We start from the raw sequence: 23,322 nt of genomic DNA on the forward strand, positions 1-23,322 counted from the left end.
CTGGCTCAGTGCTGGGCACAATTAGTGCTTAATAAACAGATGTTTAGATAAATAAACACATGCCAGCCTATGCGCTAGACATTAAGTGTACAATGTTGAAAAATGTTCCAGAAGATAAAGGGTGTTGAGGGAGCAGAGACAGCCAGGGACAAAGGCATAAGGAAAAGGCTGCTCCTGTCCTGCTTCTCAACAGGACATGTCTATACAACTGTCACCTTTCACTGTCTTCCTGCCAGAAAGTCGGCGGCCAAAGTAGGAAGATCTGCCTAACATTTGATAAGTTGGATGTGCATAGCTCTTTAATGAATCCTTTACCTCCCATATATATTCAATACTTGATGAAAGGTCAACAGGTGATGCTTCTTTCCGGCATCAAACTACTAGAAAAAGGGACCTGAGTTTGTTTTATTTGCCTGAGTGTGGCTGGCGTCTTCCACCTGCACAGGGTCTCTGATAAGCTCCAGAGAACACCAAAGGGCCTATTCCTCTATTGTTTAACCATACCTAAAAACTGTTTTACTTTGCTTAAATACTTTCACTACTTATTTCTTGAGGCATATAACTACAATCATGAGATTCCCTTTGTGACATCAAAAGATGAAATAAATACAACAGACATTTAAAATTTAACAAATACTACATAGGGATGCAACCAGCAAAATCCAGACTGTGGGAAACTCTACTGAACAAAATACCAGGCCTCTTCAACAAAACAATTTAGAGAAAAAGGAACCCACACAGTGAAAGTGATTTAAGGCTGTCCGCCCAGGACACGGGTCCTCCCACGCCTGAGGCCAGTGCTGCGAAGACCTTGGGGTGTAGGGTGGGGGACTTGGCTGACCCTATCTTTCAAATAAAGCTGTTTGTCTAACAAAAAAAAAAAAAAATGATTTAAGGGACACAATCACTAAATGCAGTGTATGGAACTTGTTTGGATCCTTATTCAAATAAAATAACTTTAAAAGGAAACTGGGCAAGGGGAGGGAGAGCATTAGGACAAATACCTAACGCATGTGGGGCTTAAAACCTAGATGATGGGTTGATAGGTGCAGCAAACCACCATGGCACATTTACACTTATGTAACAAATCTGCCTGTTCTGCACGTGTCCCAGAACTTTTAAAAAAAAGGAAATGATGGGATAATCAGAGAGATATGAATACAGACTGGCAATATGATATTAAGAAAATATTTTCTATGCTTTTTTGGAGTGTGGTGATGGCAATGTGGCTATTTTGAAAAGGAAGTGGCCAGGCATGGGGGCTCACACTTGTAGTCCCAGCACTTCTGGAGGCCAAGGTAGGCAGATCACTTGAGCCCAGGAGTTCAAGACCTGGGCAACGTGGCGAAACCCTGTCTCTACAAAAAAAAAAACCCTGTCTCTAAAATTAGCTGAGTGGTGGTGCACACCTGTAGTCTCAACTACTCAGGAGGCTAAGGTGGGAAGATCACTTCAGTCTGGGAGGTCAAGGCTATAGTGAGCTGTGATTGCACCACTGCACTTAGGCCTAGGTGAAAGAGTGAGACCCTGACTCTTTTTTTTTTAAAGGAGCTGGGCAAGGTGGTAATCCTAGCACTTTGGGAAGCCGAGGTAGGCAGATCACCAAGTCAGGAGTTTGAGACTAGCTTGACCAACATGTCAAAACTCCACCTCTACTAAAAATACAAAAATTAGCCAGGCATGGTGGCGCATGCCTGTAATCTCAGCTACTTGGAAGGCTGAGGCAGGAGAATCGTTTGACCCCAGGAAACAGAGGTTGCAGTGAGCCAAGACTGTGCCACTGCACTCCAGCCTGGGCGACAGAGTGAGACCCCGTCTCAAAAAAAAAAAAATCAGCCAGTCATGGTGGTGGGCACCTGTTATCCTAGTTACTAGGGAGGCTGAGGCAGGAGAATCACCTGACTGGTAGGCAGAGGTTGCACTGAGTTGAGATCACACCACTGCACATCAGCCAGGCAACAGTGCAAGACTCCATTTCAAAAAAAAAAAAAAGGGGGGGGCCAGTCACAGTGGCTGGAGCCTGTAATCCTAGCACTTTCAGAGGTCAAAGTGGGCGGATAACTTGAGGTCAGGAGTCCAAAACTATCCTGGCCAATATGGTGAAACCCCATTTCTACTAAAAATTCACAAAAAATTAGCTGGATGTGGTAGCAGGTGCCTGTAATCCCAGCTACTTGGGAGGCTGAGGCAGGAGAATCGCTTGAACCCAAGAGGCAGAGGCTGCAGTGAGCTGAGATCGTGCTGCTGCACTTCAGCCTGAACAACAGAGCAAGACTCTGTCTCAAAAAAACAAAACAAAAAGAAAGCCCTAATCTTTTAGAGGTATATAGTGAAATATTTATAGATAATAAAATATGAAATAAAGTCTTGGATCTGCCAAAAAATAATCAGGGTGAGAGGTGGGGAAGTGACTAGGGTTTTACAGGAAACAAGCGTGTCAGTTGGTAACAGTTTTTTTTTTCAAGTTACTATTATTTTTATTGATATATTATAATTGTACATATTTATGGGGTATATGTGATATTTTGATACATGCCAGTCAAATTAGAATAACTGGATACCTAATACTTCAAACATTTATCACCTCTTTGTGTTGGGAACATTTCAAATCCTTCTAGCTATTTTGAAATATACAATACATTATTGTTAACTCTAGTTAGGCTTCTGTGCTATCTAAACCAGAACTAACTCCTTCTATCTAACTTGTATCTTTGTATCCTTTAATCAATCTCACTTGGTCTCCCTCCACTTCCCCAGCCTTTGGTAACTATCATTCTACTCTCCAGGTGATCAACTTTTTCAGTTCCCACATGAGTGAGAACAAGTGATATTTGTCTTTCTGTTCCTGGATTATTTACTTAATATCGGTTAACAATTGTTGAAGCTGGGTGATGGGTATATGGGTCCTTGTAATACTCCCTCCATGTTATGTATGTTGGAAATTTTCAAAAATTTTTAAAAAAGGGGGGATCTAAATCTAACAAACAGAACCATAAAGTATCTAAACTGTTGTCAAATAAATGGTAAAGTCCATAACACGTTAGAATTCTTTCATTTTTCAAGATGTCTATGAGAGCAGTACCCTGATTCACAAGCCCTTTGAGATATCATTGAAAGTGGGACGCAGAGTTCACAGCTGCTTGCCTTTTGCTACATTTCCCCTGTAATGCATTCCCTACTCTCCTTCCATCAAAACAGGCACTTACCTCTGACAAGTTGGGATCTATTTCAAAGATGCATGCCGAATCCACTGCCCTCAAATGGCAGAGAGAGGATGCAAACACAGCCGGGCAATGCCAGCCATTTGGCAGCCTTCCTACTGTGTTTGAGCTCAGAAACTGCTCTATCTCCATTTCTTGACCACATACCTCACAGCCTGCAGCTGTGCTGGGGGCTATAAAGAACTGTCAAGCCAATGCTTCACAATGACCATATCACTGACCCCTTTCCAATCCTCCTCAGCCTCACATCAGTCTTTGAAACTGCCCCTACCACACTGGATCAACTGAGTGACCTGTCAAGCTTTGTCTAACTGCTTCCTTTTCTTAAAAGTTCGAACTAACCAACTTCGAGTATTTAGAAACGTCCCAAGTATACTGGACTGTAGCAAAAACCTGCTGGTGGACAGAAATGAAATTCTTAAAAGCGTTTAATAACATTCAATTCTACTTGGGATACAAGCCAACACTTACAACACCCATACATTCACTATGCCTAGTACACAAATGTTATCTCACTCCAGCTGCAACCTCCAAGTCCAATAAACCTTCTTTAGCTACAAACGTTCTTAATTTGAGTGAGACGGGTTCAACTTGAAAAACTTAAGCAGGTCAGGTTGTCGTTGATTTTTTTCCAGAAAAATAAATCTTCTCAGAATCTTCTTTGTTTAAATCAACATTTCATAAAATAAAGCAGCTACTGCAATTCCTCCGCATGACTTGGACAAGATAACAAGCTATATTTCATCCACCAGCTTTCAGAGGCACAGTTTTGTGAAATAAACCTGCTTTTCTGGGGAGGGGAGGGAAGCCTGGGCGCAGTGGCTCACGCCTGTAATCCCAGCACTTTGGGAGGCCAAGGCAGGCGGATCACCAGAGGTCAGGAGTTTGAGACCAGCCTCACCAACATGGAGAAACCCCATCTCTACTAAAAATACAAAATTAGCCGGGCGTGGTGGCGGACGCCTGTAATCTCAGCTATTAAGGAGACTGAAGCAGGAGAATCGCTTGAACCTGGGAGGCGGAGGTTGCGGTGAGCCGAGATCGCATCATTGCACTCCAGCCTGGGGGACAAGAGCGAAACTCCGTCTCAAATAATAATAATAATTATTATTATTATTGTTATTGTTTAAAACAAAACAAAAGGCTCACCTATTCTGCCCATAAAACAAGACTAGTGAAAACGATGACTATGCACAAGAGTAAGCACCATTGTTTTTCGGCACCCCCTTTTCCATCGGGTGCATGCAGACACGCGACACACAAGCCTCTCCCCTGCCCCCCGCCCCGCCTGCGCACGGAATCTGCCACACGATATATGAACTGTGCTGACTCTCAGTGGAGAAATACTCGGTTCAGCCCAGCAATTTATGTGTGTTTTGTTTTAAGAGGGAAGGAAAGGAAGAGAGTGGGGCGTGAAAATAGATTCAGATTTAATTCAATGGCTCTCGTTTCCTCCCATCTTTCTCTGCATCCAAATGCAGGTAGATCGGTGAAATTTCAAGGTTTTGGGGCCGTTAAGTACCCCAACTTAAAAACGATGGAGGCTGGGAACTGGGGATATAAGGATGAGACCCAGGGTTGGAAGGGCGGGCAGGGACGGGCAAGGGTTAAGGAGGTCCGGGAGCTCCGCAGAGCTGAACCAAGCGCGCGCGGCTGCGGCGCCCGGGCAGCCGCAGCGTGTCGGGTTCTCGCCCGGCCCGCTGCCTCGGGTTTTTGCCAGTGACTGCGCGATCTCGGCTGCCCACCCACACCTCGGGTTGGTCCCGACTTTAGGCTAGGCCATTCACTTCCGGTGACAAATCCCTCCCACCACCTCTAGAAATAATGTACCGCTTCTCCCACCGCTTTCCTAAGACCGACCGCCCCAGAGAGCTGTGGAGCCCCGGGGCTGGGGTCTCACCCCGGCGCGGCCAGCAACGCCCAGCTGCGGAGGGAGTGGCCGGGACGGAGCTGGGGGAGGGCAGGGAAGGAAGAGGAAGGGGGTGTGGATCTCACCTTCCCCCGCCCCCTCCCCCTGACTGCAGCAATTGGCCAAAAATGTAGTAATCCTTTTTTAGACTCCCCTAGGGCCCCTCGAACCCAGTTGCAGTGAGGAACCCTGTCTCTCCCATCGCAGTGCCCCTTCCCTTCTCCCACCCCAGTAACTGCCTGCGGGGATCCAGGAACCCCCAGGCCGCGCCGAACTGCAGTGGATGGGGGGAGGGGGGAGGGAAGGATGAGGGCTACGGGGCGGCAGAAATGGGTTGGGGGAAGGGGTGGTGGAAGGAAAAAGAAAAAACCGGAGGCATGCAATCGGCTCCCTAGCCAGCTGTTCCAGCTGCTGCTTCCCCCGGCGCGGGCCGGGAGGTGCAATATTCCCCCCCTCCATCTTTCTCACCACTACCTGTCCCCCCAACCCACCACACACACTCATCCCTCCCACCCACTCCCCCAGTAGCACATCTCCGGCCTGTAAGGGGGTAGTAGGGAGGAGCTGGGGGGAGGGGGAGGCCTGCGAGTTTCTAACCTTGTTCTTATAAACAAACCCACATGTGCAGCTGCCGCTGCTGCAACTCACCCCACAATCCCGGATATAAGTCCTGCCCCTTTAAGAGGAAAAAAAGCTTCCCCCGCCTGCCTCCCACCCCACCCATCCACAAGGACCTTTGTCTTCCCACCCCCTCGTTGTCAGTCGGTCACGCCCCGTCTCCCCGCCCCCTCCAACGCAGAGGAACCAATAGGCGAAGAAAATAAGGCCGGGGTATGACGTCACCATGTTAGGCCAATCACCGGGCGCGTTGGTGGGAGGCCTCACGGAGAGCGCGCCCGGAGGAAGGCAGGCAGGAGAGAGGAAGCTTTAAGTCAAGATGGAGTCTGCTGGTTTTTCTGCTGCTGCTGTTAGGGACGGGGACATGGAGTCCCAGCGGGACCTGAGCCTGGTGCCTGAGCGGCTTCAGAGACGCGACCAAGAGCGGCAGCTGGAAGTGGAAAGGCGGAAACAAAAGCGGCAGAACCAGGAGGTAGAGGAGGAGAACCGCAACTTTTTCACCGCCGCCTTTGCTCGGGAGCGGGCGGCCGTGGAAGAGCTTTTGGAGGGCGCGGAGTCGGTTGAGCGGCTGGAGGAGGCGGCCTTTCGGCTCCAGGGGCTGCAGAAACTTCTCAACGACTCGGTTTTGTTTCTAGCCGCTTACGACCTGCGGCAGAGACAAGAGGAGCTGGTGCGGCTGCAGGCGGCCCTGGCCGAGCGGCGTCAGGAGCTGCAGCCCAAGAAGCGTTTCGCTTTCAAGACCCGGAGAAAGGATGCTGCTTCGTCTACCAAAGTAGGCGCGGCTCCTGGCATCCCCCCGGCAGTTGAAAGCATCCAGGACTCCCCGCTGCCCCAGAAGGCGGAGGGAGACCTCGGCTCCAGCTGGATCTGCGGTTTCTCCAACCTGGAGTCCCAAGTCTTGGAGAAGAGATCCAGCGAGTTGCACCAGCGCGACGTCCTTTTGACCGAACTGAGCAACTGCACAGTCAAACTGTATGGAAATCCCAACACCCTGCGGCTAACCAAGGCCCACGGCTGCAAGCTGCTCTGCGGTCCGGTGTCCACCTCTGTTTTCCTGGAGGACTGCAGTGACTGCGTGCTGGCGGTAGCCTGCCAACAGCTCCGCATACACAGTACGAAAGACACTCGCATCTTCCTGCAGGTGACCAGCAGGGCCATCGTGGAGTACTGCAGTGGGATCCAGTTCGCCCCTTATACCTGGAGCTACCCGGAGATCGATAAAGACTTCGAGAGCTCTGGTTTAGATAGGAGCAAAAATAACTGGAACGATGTTGACGACTTTAACTGGCTGGCCCGGGATATGGCCTCCCCAAACTGGAGTATTCTTCCTGAAGAGGAGCGAAATATCCAGTGGGACTAAGCAGTTGTCACTCTTCTTCACTCCTACCAAATACTTTCCATGTTGGACTTTTCCCCTTATCACGTCTCGAAGTTTGCTTACTGTCACACTGTGTATGTTTTAGGTATTCTAAGGCTTGAGATTGTAATAGGCTCCTACTTGTAATTTCCATTAAATTCGTAACAGGTGTAACACTAAAGTATTTTTGCTATTTGGTCATGTGCCACTGCACTCCAGTCTGGACGACAGAGTGAGACTCCGTCTCGGAAAAAAAAAAAACTCGGCTACTCCGAAGGCTAAGCCAGGAGAATTGCTTGCATCCGGTAGGCAGAGGTTGCAGTGAGCCAAAATCGCACCACTGCACTCCAGCTTGGGCAACAGAGTGAGGCTCTCAAAAACAAAAAACAACAAAAAAACCCAACATAGGTAATTCCTTTGTCTCTAGCCATTCAGTTCCTTTGGAGAGCCATCACTCTACCTGTTTTCTTTTCTTTTTTTTTTTTTTTTTTGAGACGGAGTTTTGCTTTTGTTGCCCAGGCTGGAGTGTAAATGGCATGATCTCAGCTCACTGCAACCTCAGCCTACCAGGTTCAAGCGATTCTCCTGCCTCAGCCTCCTGAGTAGCTGGGTTACAGGTGCCCGCCACCACACCGGCTAATTTTTTGTATTTTTAGTAGAGATGGGGTTTCACCATGTTGCCAAGGCTGGTCTTGAACTCCTGACCTAGGTGATCCACCTCGGCCTCCCAAAGTGTTGGGATTACAGGCGTGAGCCACGGTACCAGTCTTTTCCCCCACTCACTTTGTTTTGTTGAGACAGGGTCTGGCTCAGGGTTCTCGTGGGCTCAAATGATCCTCCAACCTTAGCCCCTCAAGTAGCTGGGACTATAGGTGTACCCCACCACCCCCGGCTAATTTGTTTATTTTTTGTAGAGAGGGTTTCACCAAGTTGCCCAGGCTGGTCTCAAACTCCCGAGCTCAAGCAGTCTGTCCCCCTCAGTCTTCCAAGTGCTGGGTGATGGTGCATGCTTGTAATCTCAGCTACTCCGGATGCTGAGGCACGAGAATCTCTTGAACCTGAGAAGAGAAGGTTGTAGTGAGCCATTATCGCACCACTACACTTCCAGAGCAAGACTCTGTATCAAAAAAAAAAAAAAAATCGGGGGGCGGGCGGTGCCTGGCGTAGTGGCTTATGCCTGTAACCCCAGCATGCTGAGAGGCCGAGGCAGGCGGATCACCTGAGGTAAGGAGTTAGAGGCCAGCCTGGCTAACAGGGTGAAACCCCATCTCTACTAAAAATACAAAAATTAGCTGGGCATGGTGTTGCACACTTGTGACTCCAACTCCTTGGGAAGCTGAGGCAGGAGAATCACTTGAGCCCGGGGTGTGCAGGTTGCAGTGAGCCGAGGTCGTGCCACTGCACTCCCTGGGCGACGAGGGCGAAGCTCATCTCAAAAAAATAAAATGAAATTTTTGGATCTTTGCCAGTTTGATGGTTACAAAATGTTACCTTCCTCTATTAGTAATGGTAATCATCTCTTAACTCATCTCCCCATCTCCAGTTTCTAAACTATTCAGCATACAGCTATTAAATTAGTTTTCTTAAAGTATGTCACTCCTGATCTAAAACCTTCTGAGATTCGTATTATTTGATAGGCTTCCTGGCCTGGAAGACAAGCCCCTCCACCATCTGTTTCAACCTACTGTTCTTACATGATGTTTTACTGTTTCATGACACACACTTCATGCTCCAGCTAGTCTGAACTAATACGCATTAATCAAACACACTGTATCAGTCAGGGGTCTGGCAGGAAACAGATGGCATGCTCAAAATGGATAATTTGAGGAGAGCTTAATGCAGGAGCTATTTACAAAGCTGTGGGCAGAGTATAGGAAAGCAATTAGAAATGGTACGATATCTTTAGGGCTGAAGGGACAAAACTGTTACCTGAATGCAGAGAGAGAGAGAGTTACCAAGCCACCTGATAGGAGTTTCAGTCCTCAGTGGAGGGATTCAGCCAATCCATGGTGACCTGCAAGGGAGAGAGCCACGGGAATTAAAAAATGTCATTCTCTTTTATTGGTGCCTCCCATTGCCCAACTGGAAATTTCAGGGCAATGACGTCTGCTGCTGTGCGGTTCATATGAGTCAGCTCCCGGGATGTATGACAGGGTGGAGAAAAATGAAGAATGGATCTGGAGGAGGAAATAGAAGATACTCAGTGCAGGCTGGCGCTGTGTCTCACGCCTGTAATCCCAGCACTTTGGGAGGCTAAGGCGGGTGGATCACCTAAAGTTGGGAGTTGGAGAGCAGCCTGGCCAACGTGGTGAAACCCCATTTCTACTATAAAAATACAAAAATTAGGCCTGGTAGTGGGTGCTTGTAATCCCAGCTACTCTGGAGACTGAGGCAGGAGAATGGCTTGAACCTGGGAGGTGGAGGTTGCGGTGAGTCGAGATTGCACCACTGCACTCCAGTCTGAGTGCCAGAGAGAAACTCTGTCTCAGAAAAAACAAAAACGAAACAAAAAAACCTGATATTCAGAGCAAATAGTTTTTGCTGTATTTCTTGGCCTTTTCTCAAGCAGTGCCCACACAGATTGGGTCCATGTGCCAAAATTTCGTACAAGACAAATGTCACTTCCTCTGGTAAGTCTGCAATTTTCCTCAGTCTCTTTGAAAATGAGGCATGGGTGGGGGTTGATAGTTGATGCCTGTAATCTCAGCATTTTGGGAGGCCTTGGCAAGAAGATCGCTTGAGCCCAGGAGTTCAAGACCAGCCTGGGCAATATAGCAAAACTCGTATCTACAAAAAATACGAAAATGAGCTAGGCATGGTGGCACAAAACTGTGGTCCCATCTATTCAGACTACAGTGAACTGTGATTGTACCACTGCACTCCAGCCTGGGCCACAGAGTGAGACCTTGTCTCAAAAAAATAAAAGGAGGCCAGGCGCAGTGGCTCATGCCAGGAATCTCAACACATTGGGAGGCCAGGGTGGGCAGATCACTTGAGGTCAGGAGTTTGAGACCAGCCTGGCCAACATGGTGAAACCCTGTCTCTACTAAAAATACAAAAATTATCTTGGTGTGGTGGTGCGCACCTGTAATCCCAGCTGTTCGGGAGGCTGAGGCCTGAGAATTGCTTGAATCCAGGAGGCAGAGGTTGCAGTCAGCCTAGATCGAGTCACTGCACTCCAGCCTGGGTGACAAAGCAAGACTATGTCAAAAAAAAAAACGACCCAAAGGAAAAGTTTAAAGAGCGACTGAAGAATGGCTACTGTGAGAAAGAACAGGGGAAACTCTTCTGGCCAATATGAAAATACTAAAGACTTACATAAAAGTTAGCTGTAATCTTTGAGGAGGGGAAATGAAGAAGGGAGGCGTAACTGCCTTTTTCCCAGCTTTGGTTATTGAAATTCTCCAGGGATACCCTTCATGCACATCACATCAGAGGTGGTAATTTCCAAGGAAGATGATTAGAATGTTGAATGACTTTTAAGGTCATTGAGCAGAGGACTGCTTATGGACATTACCAAGAACGTTCCATAGAAGTTGCAGTTTAATAAACCTTAGCAAATCCAGCTGATGCACACATTTCCTCCAAAGTACTGACAGTTTAGCTTTTTTGTTGTTGTTTATTAAAATAGGGTTTCACTCTGTTGCCTAAGCAGTCTCAGGTGTCCGAGTTCCGGCAGCAGGTGGCAGGGTTTTTTTGTTTTTTTGTGGGTTTTTTTTTTTTGCATAATAACAACATTATTTTCTTCTCGTGATTGCAGTTTATACAAATTTGTGCCCACGGCTGAGCAGCTGTGGCCACTCGGGGACTTTGGCCAGCCTCAACCATAGCCGGAAGCTGAGTGAGGACTGGCAGCCTCATTACCTCCTTTATGCTTCTGCAGGGCCTTCTGGGTGGACTGCAGCACTGACTCGTGGAACCGATGTGCAAACTCTTCCGCCACAAAGGGCTCCCATGGCTTGCTCTTCCCACTGGTGCTGTGGGACAGCAGCACAGGAATGTCATTGGGTGCAGCGCCCCAGATGTAGTGAAGCATGCTCAGGCTCTTCTTGCCTCCAGGGGCCTTGCTCAGCCTGGCCTTCTCCCCACTGGCAGGAGCTAGCTCCTGGACACTTGACAGCTCCTGGGGCCGGACCTGTTCCAGCTTCCCAGGCTTCGCGGACTTTGGGATGTCAGACAAGGAAGCAGCAACGCCAACCGGCTTCTCCACGTCCAGGGAGGCTTGCTGTGTGCCTGGTTCACTCAGGGAGACAGCAGGACTGTCCCTCGGAGAGTTTGTCAAGGAGTTGGCCACTGCTGCTGACAGTGCCTTCTGCTTTTTCAACAAGTCTCTCTTTGTCTTTCCTCTTCTCGGTGCTAATGTGGGTCAGGTTGAAGATGGTCAGGAACTTCTTTTTCTCTTTGAAGTTGGGACTGTTGTTCATCTTGTCAGGGCTGTAGCGGGTGGACAGCACCAGTCTCGGCGAAGGCGTCTGTCTCTTGCTCTGAATTGTAGGGGGCGGCAGGCTACTCTCTCTCAACATCCGCCATCACTTCCTCTGCTTCTGGGCCACCAATTCCTCCTTCTGCTGTCGGGTGGTCAAGCCAAAAAGTTGCAAAAACTCTAGCTTCTCGGAGGACATGTCCAGTTTGAGGGGCGGCTGCTCGGCCACACAGTGGAGGTGGGCCCTGACCTCCTCCTCGTTGCTCTCGTCCTAAGAGTCATTGAGGTCATAGCAGTACCCTTTCTTCTGGGCCTCCAGACGCCTGTGCTCCTGTAGGTCCAGCTTGCTGACCAGCCTCCGACGCTGCTGCAGGAACTCATCGTAGTTGTAGGCAGGGTCAGGGCCCTGTGGCGCTGGGGGCAGGTAGGGCGAGCCAGGCTTCAGGGGTTCACTAAGCTCCCCGAAGGTGGCCGCCTGTGGGAGGGAGGCTCGCTGCTGGCCCAGGATGGTCTGGGTGGACTTCTCGAGCTCAGCGAGGAAGGGCCCAGGCCCGGGCGGGAAGGTCTGCTGCTCCAGGCTCCCTCCCTTTTGTGGTGGCGGCGGAGGTGGTTGGTACTTGTCCAGTGGGGAAGGCTCACGCTTCCGTGGTCCCTCTTCCACTTTCTCCGGGCAGAAGACCCGCTCCACCTTCACCAGTGGCATGGCTGCCTGGAGGCTGGGCTCAAATGCAGCCAGGTCGCTGTGCAGAGGGTGGCTCTCAGGCCGCCGCATCTCCAAGGTGTTGTCCATCAGGGACACGGGGTTCCAGAGGGCTGTAGGTGCAGCATGGAGCTGGGGCTTGGGTGAAATCAGAGGTAGTGGCCCCCCAAAGTGCTGCGGAGGGTCACGGCCACCTGGCTCATGACGGTTCAGTCCTGGCCTGGTGGTGCTCTCGGGCCTGTGCTCGCCTCTGCAGGTACTGGGGGTCGGCCCGTGTCCAGGTGCTGCTCCAGCACCTGCTGCCAGAACTCGGACACCTGAGACTGCCGGATTGCAGTGGTGCAATCACAGCTCACTGCAGCCTTGACCTCCCAGGCTCAAGCAATTATCCTACCTTAGCCTCCTGAGTAGCCACCACACTTGGCTAATTATTTTTACTTTTTTTTGTTTTTGTTTTTGAGAGATGAGGTGTCACCATGTTGCCCAGACTGGTCTTGAACTCCTAGGCTCAAGGGATCCTCCCGCCTCGGCCTCCCAGTGTTGAAATTACAAGTGAGAACAAGCCAATTTTTTGACTGGGTACACGTTTAATTTATTTTGTTATTTATTTGTATTTTATTTTAAATTTCTGTGTGTGTGTGTGTGTGTGTGTGTGTGTGTGTGTGTGACTGAGTCTCTCTCTGTTGCCCAGGCTGGAATGCAGTGGCGAAACATCAGCTCACTGCAACCTCCACCTCCTGGTTTCAAGCAATTCTCTTGCCTTGGTCTCCGGAGTAGCTGAGACTACAGGTGTGCACCACCATGCCCAGCTAATTTTTGTATTTTTAGTAGAGATGGGGTTTCACCATGTTGTCCAGGCTGGTCTCGAACTCCTACCTCAGGTGATCCACCCACCTTTGCCTGCCAAAGTGCTGGGATTACAGGCATGAGCCACAGTGCCTGGCTGAAGTTTCTCTTAATCTTCAATTTTGGCATGGTTCTGGCATGAAGTATGTTTCCTGCCATGGAAACCCGAACTATAACATTGCATCTCTGGAAAATATGGGCTAGACTTGACTTGGATTCAGTTGTGACTGACGCTAAAGAACCAGTTACATTCTTCAGTCCAATAACAGCTATAAGACTGTGATATTGGGGCCTGGCAAGGTGACTCATGCCTGTAATCCCAACACTTTGGGAAGCTGAGCTGGGCAGATCAGCTGAGGTCAGGAGTTCAAGACCAGCCTGGCAAACATGGCAGAACGCTGTCTCTACTAAAAACGCAAAAATTAGCCAGGCATGGTGGTGCATGCCTATAATCCTGGCTACTTGGGAGGCTGATGCAGAAGAATCACGTGAACTTGGGAGGCATATGTTGCAGTGAGCTGAGATCGCACCACTGCACTCCAGCATGGGTGACAGAGCGAGACTCTGTCTCAAAAAAAAAAAAAAAAAAAGACTACACTATGTCCCTAGGGGCCTTAATAAAAAGTGCTGGATGGGGCAGTGGCTCAACCCTGTAGTGCTGGCACTTTGGGAGACTGAGGTAGGAGGATCACTTAAGCCCAGGAGTTAGAGACCAGCCTGGGCAAAATGAGACCCTGTTTCTAACACAAAATTTAAAAATTAGCCAGGTATGGTGGCACATATCTGTGGTCCCAGCTATTCAGGGGGCTGAAGTAGGAGGATTTTTTAATTTTTAATTTTTTTTTTGAGATGGAGTCTTGCTCTGTTGCCCAGGCTGGAGGGCAGTGGCACAATCTCAGCTCACTGCAACCTCCGCCTCCTGGGTTCAAGTGATTCTCCTATCTCAGCCTCCAGAGCAGCTGGGACTACAGGTGTGCACCACTACGCCCAGCTAATTTTTGTATTTTTAGTAGAGACAGGTTTCACTATATTGGGCAGGCTGGTCTCAAACTCCTGACCTCGTGATCCACCAGCCTTGGCCTCCCAAAGTGCTGGGATTATAGGCATGAGCCACCGCCCCCGGCCAATTTTTAATTTTTGCGGATAAATTGTAGGCGAATAAATGTATGGGTTACATGAGATATTTTGATAAAAGCATGCAATGAGTAATAATCACATCAGAGTAAATGGGGTGTCCTTCCCCTCAAGCATTTATCCTTCGTTAAAAACAATCCAATTATACTCTTTTAGTTATTTAAAAATGTACAATTAAATTATTTTTGACTATAGTCACCCTGTTGTGTTAGCAAATGCTAGGTCTGATTTATTTTATTTTATTTTGCAGACAGGGTCTTGCTCTGTCACCCAGGCTGATGTTGCAGTGGTGTTATCCCGGCTCACTGGAGACTTGATATCCCGGTTATAAGTGATCCTGTCACCTCAGCCTCCCCAGTAGCTGGGACTACAGACCTGCACCACCATGCCTGGCTAATTTTTGTATTTTTTTAAGAGAGAGTGTCTCCCTATGTTGCCCAGGCTGGTCTTGAACTCCTGGGCTCAAGTGATCCTTCCACTTCGGCCTCCAAAAGTTCTGGGGTTACAGCAGTGAGCCACCATGCTCAACCCTGATTCATTTTTCCTTTCTCTACTTCTTTCTTTCTTTTTTTTTTTTTTTGAGATGGAGTCTTCCTCTGTCGCCCAGGCTGGAGTGCAGTGGCATGATCTCGGCTCACTACAACCTCTGCCTCCTGGGTACAAGCAATTCTCCTGCCTCAGTCTCCCAAGTAGCTGGGATTACAGGCATGCGCCGCTATGTCTAGCTAATTTTTGTATTTTTTTAGTAGAGACAGGGTTTCACCACGTTGATCAGGCTGGCCTTGAACTCCTGACCTCATGATCTGCCTGCTTCAGCCTCCCAAAGTGCTGGGATTACTCATGTGAGCCACCTCGCCTGGCTCTGATTCATTTTTTCTAACTAATTTTTTTTTTTTTTTTTTTTCTGAGAGGGAGTTTCACTCTTGTTGCCCAGGCTGGAGTGCAATGGCACGATCTCAGCTCACTGCAGCCTTCACCTCTGAGGTTCAAGCAATTCTCCTGCCTCAGCCTCCCAAGTAGCTGGGATTACAGGTATGCACCACCACACTCAGCTAATTCTGTATTTTTAGTAGAGATGGTGTTTCACTATCTCTACTAGAGATTTAGTAGAGATTTATCTCTACCAGATTGTTCAGGCTGGTCTCAAACTCCTGGCCTCAGGTGATCCACCTACCTCAGCCTCCCAAAGTGCTGGGATGACAGGCATAAGCCACCGAGCCCCGCCTCTAACTAATTTTTTGTACCTATTAGCCATCCCTACTTGCCCCACCTCCCAGCCCCCACTACCCTTCCCAGCCTATGGTAACCATTCTTCTACTCCATGGATTCAACTGTTTTAATTTTTAACTCCCACAAATAAGTGAGAACATTTGAAGTTTGTCTTACTGTGCCTGGCTTATTTCACTTAACATAAAGACCTCCAGTTCTAGTTAGTTGTTGCAAATGACAGGCTCCTGTTCTCTTTATGGCTGAATAGTACTCCATTGTGTATATGTACCACAATTTCTTTATCCATTCATCTGTTGATGGACACTTACGTTGTTTCCAAATCCTGGCTACTGTGAACAGTGCTACAACAAACATGACAGTGCAGATATCTCTGTGATGTACTGATTTCCTTTCTTTTGGGTCTACACCTAAGAGTGGGATTGCTGGATCATATGGTAGCTCTAGTTTTAGATTTTGAGGAACGTCCTAAGTGTTCTCCATGGTGGCTGTACTAACTTACATTCCCACCAACAGTGTATGAGGGTTCCCTTTTCTCCACGTCCTTGCCAGCATTTGCTATTGCCAGTCTTTGGGATAAAAGCCATTTTGACTGGGGGAAGATGATATCTCATTGTAGTTCTGATTTGTCTTTCTCTGATGATCAATGACATTGAGCATCTTTTCATATGCCTGTTTGCCATTTGTATGTCTTCTTTTCGGAAATGTCTATTTAGACATTTTGCCCATTTTCAGATTGGATTATTAGATTTTTTCCTGTGGAATTATTTGAGCTTCTTATATATTCTGGTTATTAGTCCTTTGTCAGATGGGTAGTTTGCAAATATTTTCTCCCATTCTGTGGCTTGTCTCTTTGTTGATCTTTTCCCTTACTGTGCAGAAGGTCATTAACTTGACATGATCCCATTTATCCTTTTCATTTTTTCTTTGTTTTTGAGATGGAGTCTCGCTCTGTCGCCAGGCTGGAGTACAGTGGTGCAATCTCGGCTCACTGCAAGCTCTGCCTCCCTGGTTCAAGTGATTCTCCTGCCTCAGCCTCCCGGGTAGCTGAGATTACAGACGTGCACCATTACGCCTGGCTAATTTTTGTATTTTTAGTAGAGACAGCGTTTTGCCATGTTTGCCAGGCTGGTCTTGAACTCCTGACCTCAGCTGATCTGCTTGCCTCAGCCTCCCAAAAAGCTGGGATTACAGGCATGAGCGACTGCATCCAGCTACCATTTATTCATTTTTGCTGTGGTTGTCTGTGCTTGTGGGGTATTTCTCAATAAATCTTTGCTGAAGTGGGAGGATTGATTGAGCCTGGGTGTTCAAGGCTGCAGTGAGCCCTAATCGTGTCACTGCACTTCAGCTTGGGCAACAGAGTGAGACCCTTTCTTAAAAAAAATAAAAAATAAAAAATAAAATAAATCGATAAAAGTGCTGCTTTTGTCATTTCTCTTATCAGAAAGTTTCTCCTAATAGCACTTTAAAACTTCTATTTTATTTTATTTTTTGAGATAGAATTTCGCTCTGTTGCCTAGGTTGGTGTGCAGTGGCAGGATCAGGGCTCGCTGCAGCCTCAGCTTCCCAGGCTCACACTATCCTTCCACCCCAGCCTCTGGAGTACCTGGGACTACAGGTATGAGCCACCTCACCCAGCTAATTTTTCATACTTTTTGTAGAAACGGGATTTTGCCATGTTGCCCAGGTTGGTCTCAAACTCCTGGGCTCACCCTTGAGCCCATCTTGGCCTCCCAAAGTGCTGGAATTACAGGCATAAGCCACTGTGCCTTTCTATGTTTTAAGGAATAGTAGTGTCATAGAGGGTGCCGCTTGACCATCCATATGGCTTGAACTTTCCGCTGTGCCCAGCATGACAGTATTAAGCATCTGACAGTTCTGATTCCTTTTGTGGAAAGCCTTGCTGCTTGCTGTCCTTGTGTGATAGGCCAGGATAGCTGGGGAGTTATCCTGGGAACAGCCCTCAGATGAATGACTCTCCAGAGTTAGTGAATAAATAGCTTAGTTCCTTCACTCCAGACAGAATAATTCTGAGATGTATTTCCCCAGGGATTTCCTTCTCCAGGGTGGGAGCTGGCATAATAGCATAGTCCTGTGGGCTGCCTTTCCTTCCTGTACCACTTTGCCACCTCTCCATGGGTGTTACCTGAATCTCTCCAATTAACTACGTTTACTCTCTCAGTTTAGGGCAGTATTTTTAGTGTTTCTCAACCTTTTTATTTTCATCATCACTCCTGGAAGGAGCCTTTTTAGACATTTATTTATTTATTTATTTATGAGACATGGTCTCACTCTGTTGCTCAGTGGTGTGATCACGGCTCACTGCAACCTCTGCCTCCCAGGTTCAAGGGATCTTCCTACCTTAGCCTCCCAAGTAGCTGGGACTATAGGCATGTGCTGCCATCCCTGGCTAACTTTTTGTGTTTTTGGTAGAGACGGGATTTCACCATATTGTCCAGGCTGGTCTCAAACTCCTGACCTGAAGTGATCCACCCGCCCCTGCCTCCCAAAGTGCTGGGATTACAGGCATGAGTCATGGCACCTGGCCAGATCTTTTAGTTTTGAAAAGATAAGGGCCACGTAGATTTCATATTGGGACTTCCTGTTCCTAGTTATGCCCCTGGGAAGAGGAATAGGAAATGAAGAAATTTATGGGACATTGAAAGTAGATGGTCTTTCAATCTACTTTCAATTGTATATCTTCTATTCAGAAATGTCTATTTAGACCTTTTGCCCATTTTTAAAATTTGGATTATTAGATTTTTTTCCTATAGAGTTGTTTGAGCTCCTTATATATTCTGGTTATTAATCCTTTATCGGATAAGTAGTTTACAAATATTTTCTCCCATTCTGTGGGTTGTCTCTTCACTTTGTTGATTGTTTCCTTTACTGTGCAGAAGGTCATTAGTTTGACATGATCCTATTTATCCTTTTTGTTTTTTAATTCTTATTTTCTTTTGGAGACAGAGTCTCGCTCTGTAGCCCAGGCTGGAGTGCAGTGGCACTATCTTGGCTCACTGCAGCCTCCGCCTCTTGGGCTCAAGTGATTCTTGTGCCTCAGCCTCCTGAGTAGCTGGGACTAAAGGCATGTGCCACCATACCTGGCTAATTTTTCTTTTTTTTTTTTTTTTTTTTTTTTTTTTTTGAGACGGAGTCTCGCTCTTGTTACCCAGGCTGGAGTGCAATGGCGTGATCTCGGCTCTCCGCAACCTCCGCCTCCTGGGTTCAGGCAATTCTCCTGCCTCAGCCTCCTGAGTAGCTGGGATTACAGGCACGCGCCACCGTGCCCAGCTAATTTTTTTGTATTAATAGAGACGGGGTTTCACAATGTTGACCAGGATGGTCTCGATCTCTCGACCTCGTGATCCACCCGCCTCGGCCTCCCAAAGTGCTGGGATTACAGGCTTGAGCCACCGCGCCCGGCCTAATTTTTCTTTTTTTGATACAGAGGCTGGGCACGTGGTTCACCCCTGTAGTACCAACACTTTGGGAGGCCAAGGTGGGCAGATCACCTGAGGTCAGGAGTTCAAAACCAACTGGCCAACATGGTGAAACCCCATCTCTACTAAAAATACAAAAAAAAAAAAAAAAAAAATTAGCCAGCCGTGGTGGTGCACACCTGTAGTCCCAGCTGCTAGGGAGGCTGAGGCACAAGAATTGCTTGAACTCAGGAGGCAGGGGCTGCAGTGAGCCAAGAGTGTATCACTTCACTCTAGCCTGGGCAACAGAGCGAGACTCTGTCTCAAAAAAATAAAAATAAAATAAATAAAGTAGTTAAAGGCTAGGTGTGGTGGCTCATGCATATCTGTAATCCCAGCACTTTGGGAGGCCATGGCAGGTGGATCACCTGAGGTCAGGAGTTTGAGACCAGTCTGGCCAATGTGGTGAAACCCTGTTTTTACTAAAAACACAAAAATTAGCTGGGTGTGGTGGCAGACACCTGTAGTCTGTGAGTCCCAGTTACTTGGGAGGCTGAGGCAGGAGAGAATCACTTGAACCTGGGAGGGAGAAGTTGCATTGAGCCAAGATCACAACACTGCCCTCTAGCCTGGGTGATAAGACTGAAACTCCATCTCAAAACAAAACAAAACAAAAAAGGAAAGTTAGACCGGGTGAGGTGGCTCACACCTGTAATGTCATCACTTTGGGAGGCTGAGGTGGGTGGATCACAAGTTCAGGAGTTTGAGACCAGCCTGGCCAATATGGTGAGCCCCTGTCTCTACTAAAAATACAAAAAGATTAGCTGGTGTGGTGGTGCATGCCTGTAATCCAGCTACTCAGGAGGCTGAGGCAGGAGAATTACTTGAGCTCAGGAGGCAGAGGTTGCAGTGAGCTGAGATCGTGCCACTGCACTCCAGCCTGGACAACAGAGCGAGACTCTGTCTAAAAAAAAAAAAAAAAAAAAAAAAATCAAGTAGATGACAGTAGAGAGTACTGGATTCCTTAAACAGCCATCTCATTGGAAATAACTATAAATGCTACATAAAATATATCAAAATACTTTTAAAAAGACATCATGGAACTGCTAAGAGAGTAAAGAATATGTGATCAATTTTTTTTTTTTTTTGAGATAGAGTCTCACTCAGTTACCCAGGCTGGAATGTAGTGGTGAGATCTTGGCTCACTGCAACCTCCACCTCCTGGGTTCAAGCAATTCTCCTGCCTCAGCCTCCCGAGTAACTGAGATTACAGGCATGCCCCATAATGCCTGGCTAATTGTGTATTTTTAGTAGAGATGGGGTTTCACCGTGTTGGCCAGGCTGGTCTTGAACTCCTGACCTCAGGTGATCCGCCCACCTCAGCCTCCCAAAGTGCTGGGATTACAGGCATGAGCCACCATGCTCGGCAGAGATAAAAATTTATCCACAGATGTCAGCTAATTCTAAAATTGGCTTTGTCGTGGGGCTGTGAGATCTCTTGATCTCTTGTAACCTTGAGTTTCTTTTTTTTTTCTTTTTTGAGACAGAGTCTTGCTCTTTCACCAGGCTGGAGTGCAGTGGCACGATCTCGGCTCACTGTAACCTCCGTCTCCCAGATTCAAGTGATTCCCCTTCCTCAGCCTCCTGAGTAGCTAGGACTACTAGGTGTACACGCCACCACACCTGGCTAATTTTTTGTATTTTAGTAGAGACGGGGTTTCATCATGGCCAGGATGGTCTCAATATCCTGATCTCATGATCCGCCCACCTTGGCCTCCCAAAGTGCTGGGATTACAGGCGTGAGCCACTGCGCCTGGCCACCTTGTTTCATTTTAACAGCACTGGAGAGAAGAGACAAGAAGGCAGACAGAAGCCAAAAACTGAGGCTTCCAAAGGGGAGAGTCTAATAAGCCCATCTTCAGTGTAAGAGTATGCTGTGGTCTGAATGTGTATGCTCCCCACTGTGGTGTTATGGTATTTGTTGATTTTCATCCATGTTCCTGGCTCATAACTCCCAAAACCTGTGTCCTGGAGTTTCATTATAATGTTGGATGTGTTAGGCACAGGGGCAGCCTCTGACCGTCTGACTTCCTTCTGCTCTAATGTTTTCCCACCTTTCTGATTGTGGATCTTAAGACCTTTCCAAGAGAGGGTCCCGCCCTGTACCATGGGGGAACAAATACTGTTGTCATGAAATTTCCAAAACAACCCCAAAAAGGCTCTGCAGCCCCGGAGTTAAAGCTGGTTCCTGACCCAGTCCTGTCCCGCAGCAGCCTGCCTCCTCTTTCCTTTCAGCATGACAGATGCCGCTGTGTCCTTCGCCAAGGACTTTCTGTGGCCACAGGCATCTCCAAGACGGCAGTAGCACCCATTGCTTGGGTCAAGCTGCTGCTGCAAGTGCAGCATACCAACAAGCAGATTCCGGCAGATAAGCAATACAGGGGCATTATACATAGACTGTGTGGTCCATATTCCCAAGGAGCAGGGAGTCCTGTCCTTCTGGTGAGGTAACCTGGCCAATATCATCAAATACTTGCCCACCCAGGCTCTCAACCTCGCCTTAAAGATAAATATAAGCAGATATTCCTGGGTGGTGTAGACAAGAGGACCCCGTTTTGGCGCTACTTTGCAGGTGGCAGCAGGCGGTGCTGCTGGGGCCACATCCTTGTGTTTTGGATACCCTCTTGATTTTGCCCATATCCGTCTACCAGCTGACGTGGGTCAGGCTGGAGCTGAAAGGAATTCCGAGGCCTTGGTGACTGCCTGGTTAAGATCTACAAATCTGATGGGATTAAGGGCCTGTACCAAGGCTTTAACGTGTCTGTGCAGGGCATTATCATCTACCGAGCTGCCTACTTCTATGGCACTACAAAGGGAATGCTTCCGGATCCCAGGAACACTCACATCGTCATCAGCTGGATGATCGCACAGACTGTCACTGCTGTTGCTGGGTTGACTTCCTATCCTTTTGACACTGTTTGCCGTGGCACGATGATGCAGTCGAGGTGCAAAGGAACTGACATCAAGTACACAGGCACGCTTGACTGCTGGAGGAAGATTGCTTGTGAGGAAGGAGGCAAAGCTTTCTTCAAGGGTGCATGGTCCAGTGTTCTCAGAGGCATGGGTGGTGCTTTTGTGTTTGTCTTGTATGATGAAATCCAGAAGTACACATAAATTATTTCCTGGGAATGTCCCCCTGTGAACAGGCATGATGTATTATATAGCATATCTTGAGCATTCTTGACAGACTCCTGGCTGTCCATTTATCAGTGACAACTATTTACTGGTTGAAAATGGGAAGCAATAATAATCATCTCTTGAGAAATGCTGAGTGTATGATAAAGTATATTGTTTGCTGAGAATGATGGCAAGGAAAACCTGCCCCCCGAATGGAAAACTGCTTGGGGCATTCTAAAGTAGCAAAACAGAATAGGTATATTATACACCAGAGCACGGGATATGTGACCCTGTCCCTGTGGCTCCCTCATGGAGAATACTTTCTAGTTTGTCTGTGATCAGTGGTAAGCAGGTATCAACTGCTTACCTGGTTTACCTTGGTTCTATGAGAAAACACAGAACACCTGTTTGTTAATAATAGTCACCTGTTCGGAGAGAGTACGTGGGTCAGAATCTGCTTTAGGCGCTCAGCCCGGAATGCCGTCAGCCCGTGAGGCTCTCAGCTCGGAAGGCTGTTGGCCCCCGGATAGTCCCACTTTGCTGTTCTATCTGGGTGTCTGCTTCTCAATGCCTTCAGCACCACCTGGGTGGGCATCTTTATGGCTGAGCTGGACTCAGTAATCATCCAACCAGTTTTCTCTTACAGCTATTTCCATGGAGGTGATGTTAGAACTCAATTATATTTTTTATTTCAGCCACTCCTGATAAATGACAAATTTGGAGAAATAAAAATATCTTTAAAAAATAACCGAAAAAGGCCAGGCACGGTGGCTCATGCCTATAATCCCAGCACTTTGGGAGGCAGAGGCAGGCGGATCACAAGGTCAGGCATTTGACCAGCCTGGCCAACATGGTGAAACCCTGTCTCTACTAAAAATACAAAAAATTAGCTGGGCGTGGTGGCAAGTACCTGTAATCCCAACTACTTGGGAGGCTTAGGCAGGAGAATTGCTTAAATGTGGGAGGTGGAGGTTGCAGTGAGCTGAGATCACCTCACTGCACTCCAGCCTGGGGTGACAGTGTAAGGCTCTGTCTCAAAAAAACCAAAACAAAAAACAAAAACAAAATCCAAAAAGATGGGGTTCAGTGAGCTTCCAGGTAGCTGAACACATAGAGGTTTCTAGAAGGTGGCTCACCCCGGAAGGACCTGGAATCTCCACACCCTTTCTCCCATGCCTTTTTATATGTATCATTTACGATAGCCTTTTATTGTTTTGTTTATTTAAGTTTTAAATTTTTTTTATTTTTTATTTTTGAGACGGAGTCTCACTCTTGCTGCCCAGGCTGG

General features: G+C 47.7%; 1 protein-coding gene and 2 pseudogenes across 1 annotated transcript; 2 read left to right on the forward strand and 1 right to left on the reverse strand.

Annotated features, from left to right (window-relative positions):
- The first annotated feature begins 6,009 nt into the window (after nucleotides 1–6,009).
- Nucleotides 6,010–7,286, forward strand: TBCC (tubulin folding cofactor C). The gene has a single exon (XM_012448666.2). The coding sequence runs from the start codon at nucleotides 6,068–6,070 to the stop codon at nucleotides 7,106–7,108; it is 1,041 nt and encodes a 346-aa protein (XP_012304089.2). The 5' UTR covers nucleotides 6,010–6,067; the 3' UTR covers nucleotides 7,109–7,286.
- A 3,639-nt stretch (nucleotides 7,287–10,925) lies between these two features.
- LOC105714707 (genetic suppressor element 1-like) lies at nucleotides 10,926–21,026 on the reverse strand (annotated as a pseudogene).
- Nucleotides 21,027–21,138: 112 nt separating this feature from the next.
- LOC105714637 (ADP/ATP translocase 2-like) lies at nucleotides 21,139–22,086 on the forward strand (annotated as a pseudogene).
- Nucleotides 22,087–23,322: the final 1,236 nt, after the last annotated feature.

This window comes from Aotus nancymaae, unplaced genomic scaffold (genome assembly GCF_030222135.1).
Source record: "Aotus nancymaae isolate 86718 unplaced genomic scaffold, 86718_ANA_hifiasm-v0.15.2.pri h1tg000040l, whole genome shotgun sequence".
Classification (NCBI taxonomy): Eukaryota; Metazoa; Chordata; class Mammalia; order Primates; family Aotidae; genus Aotus; species Aotus nancymaae.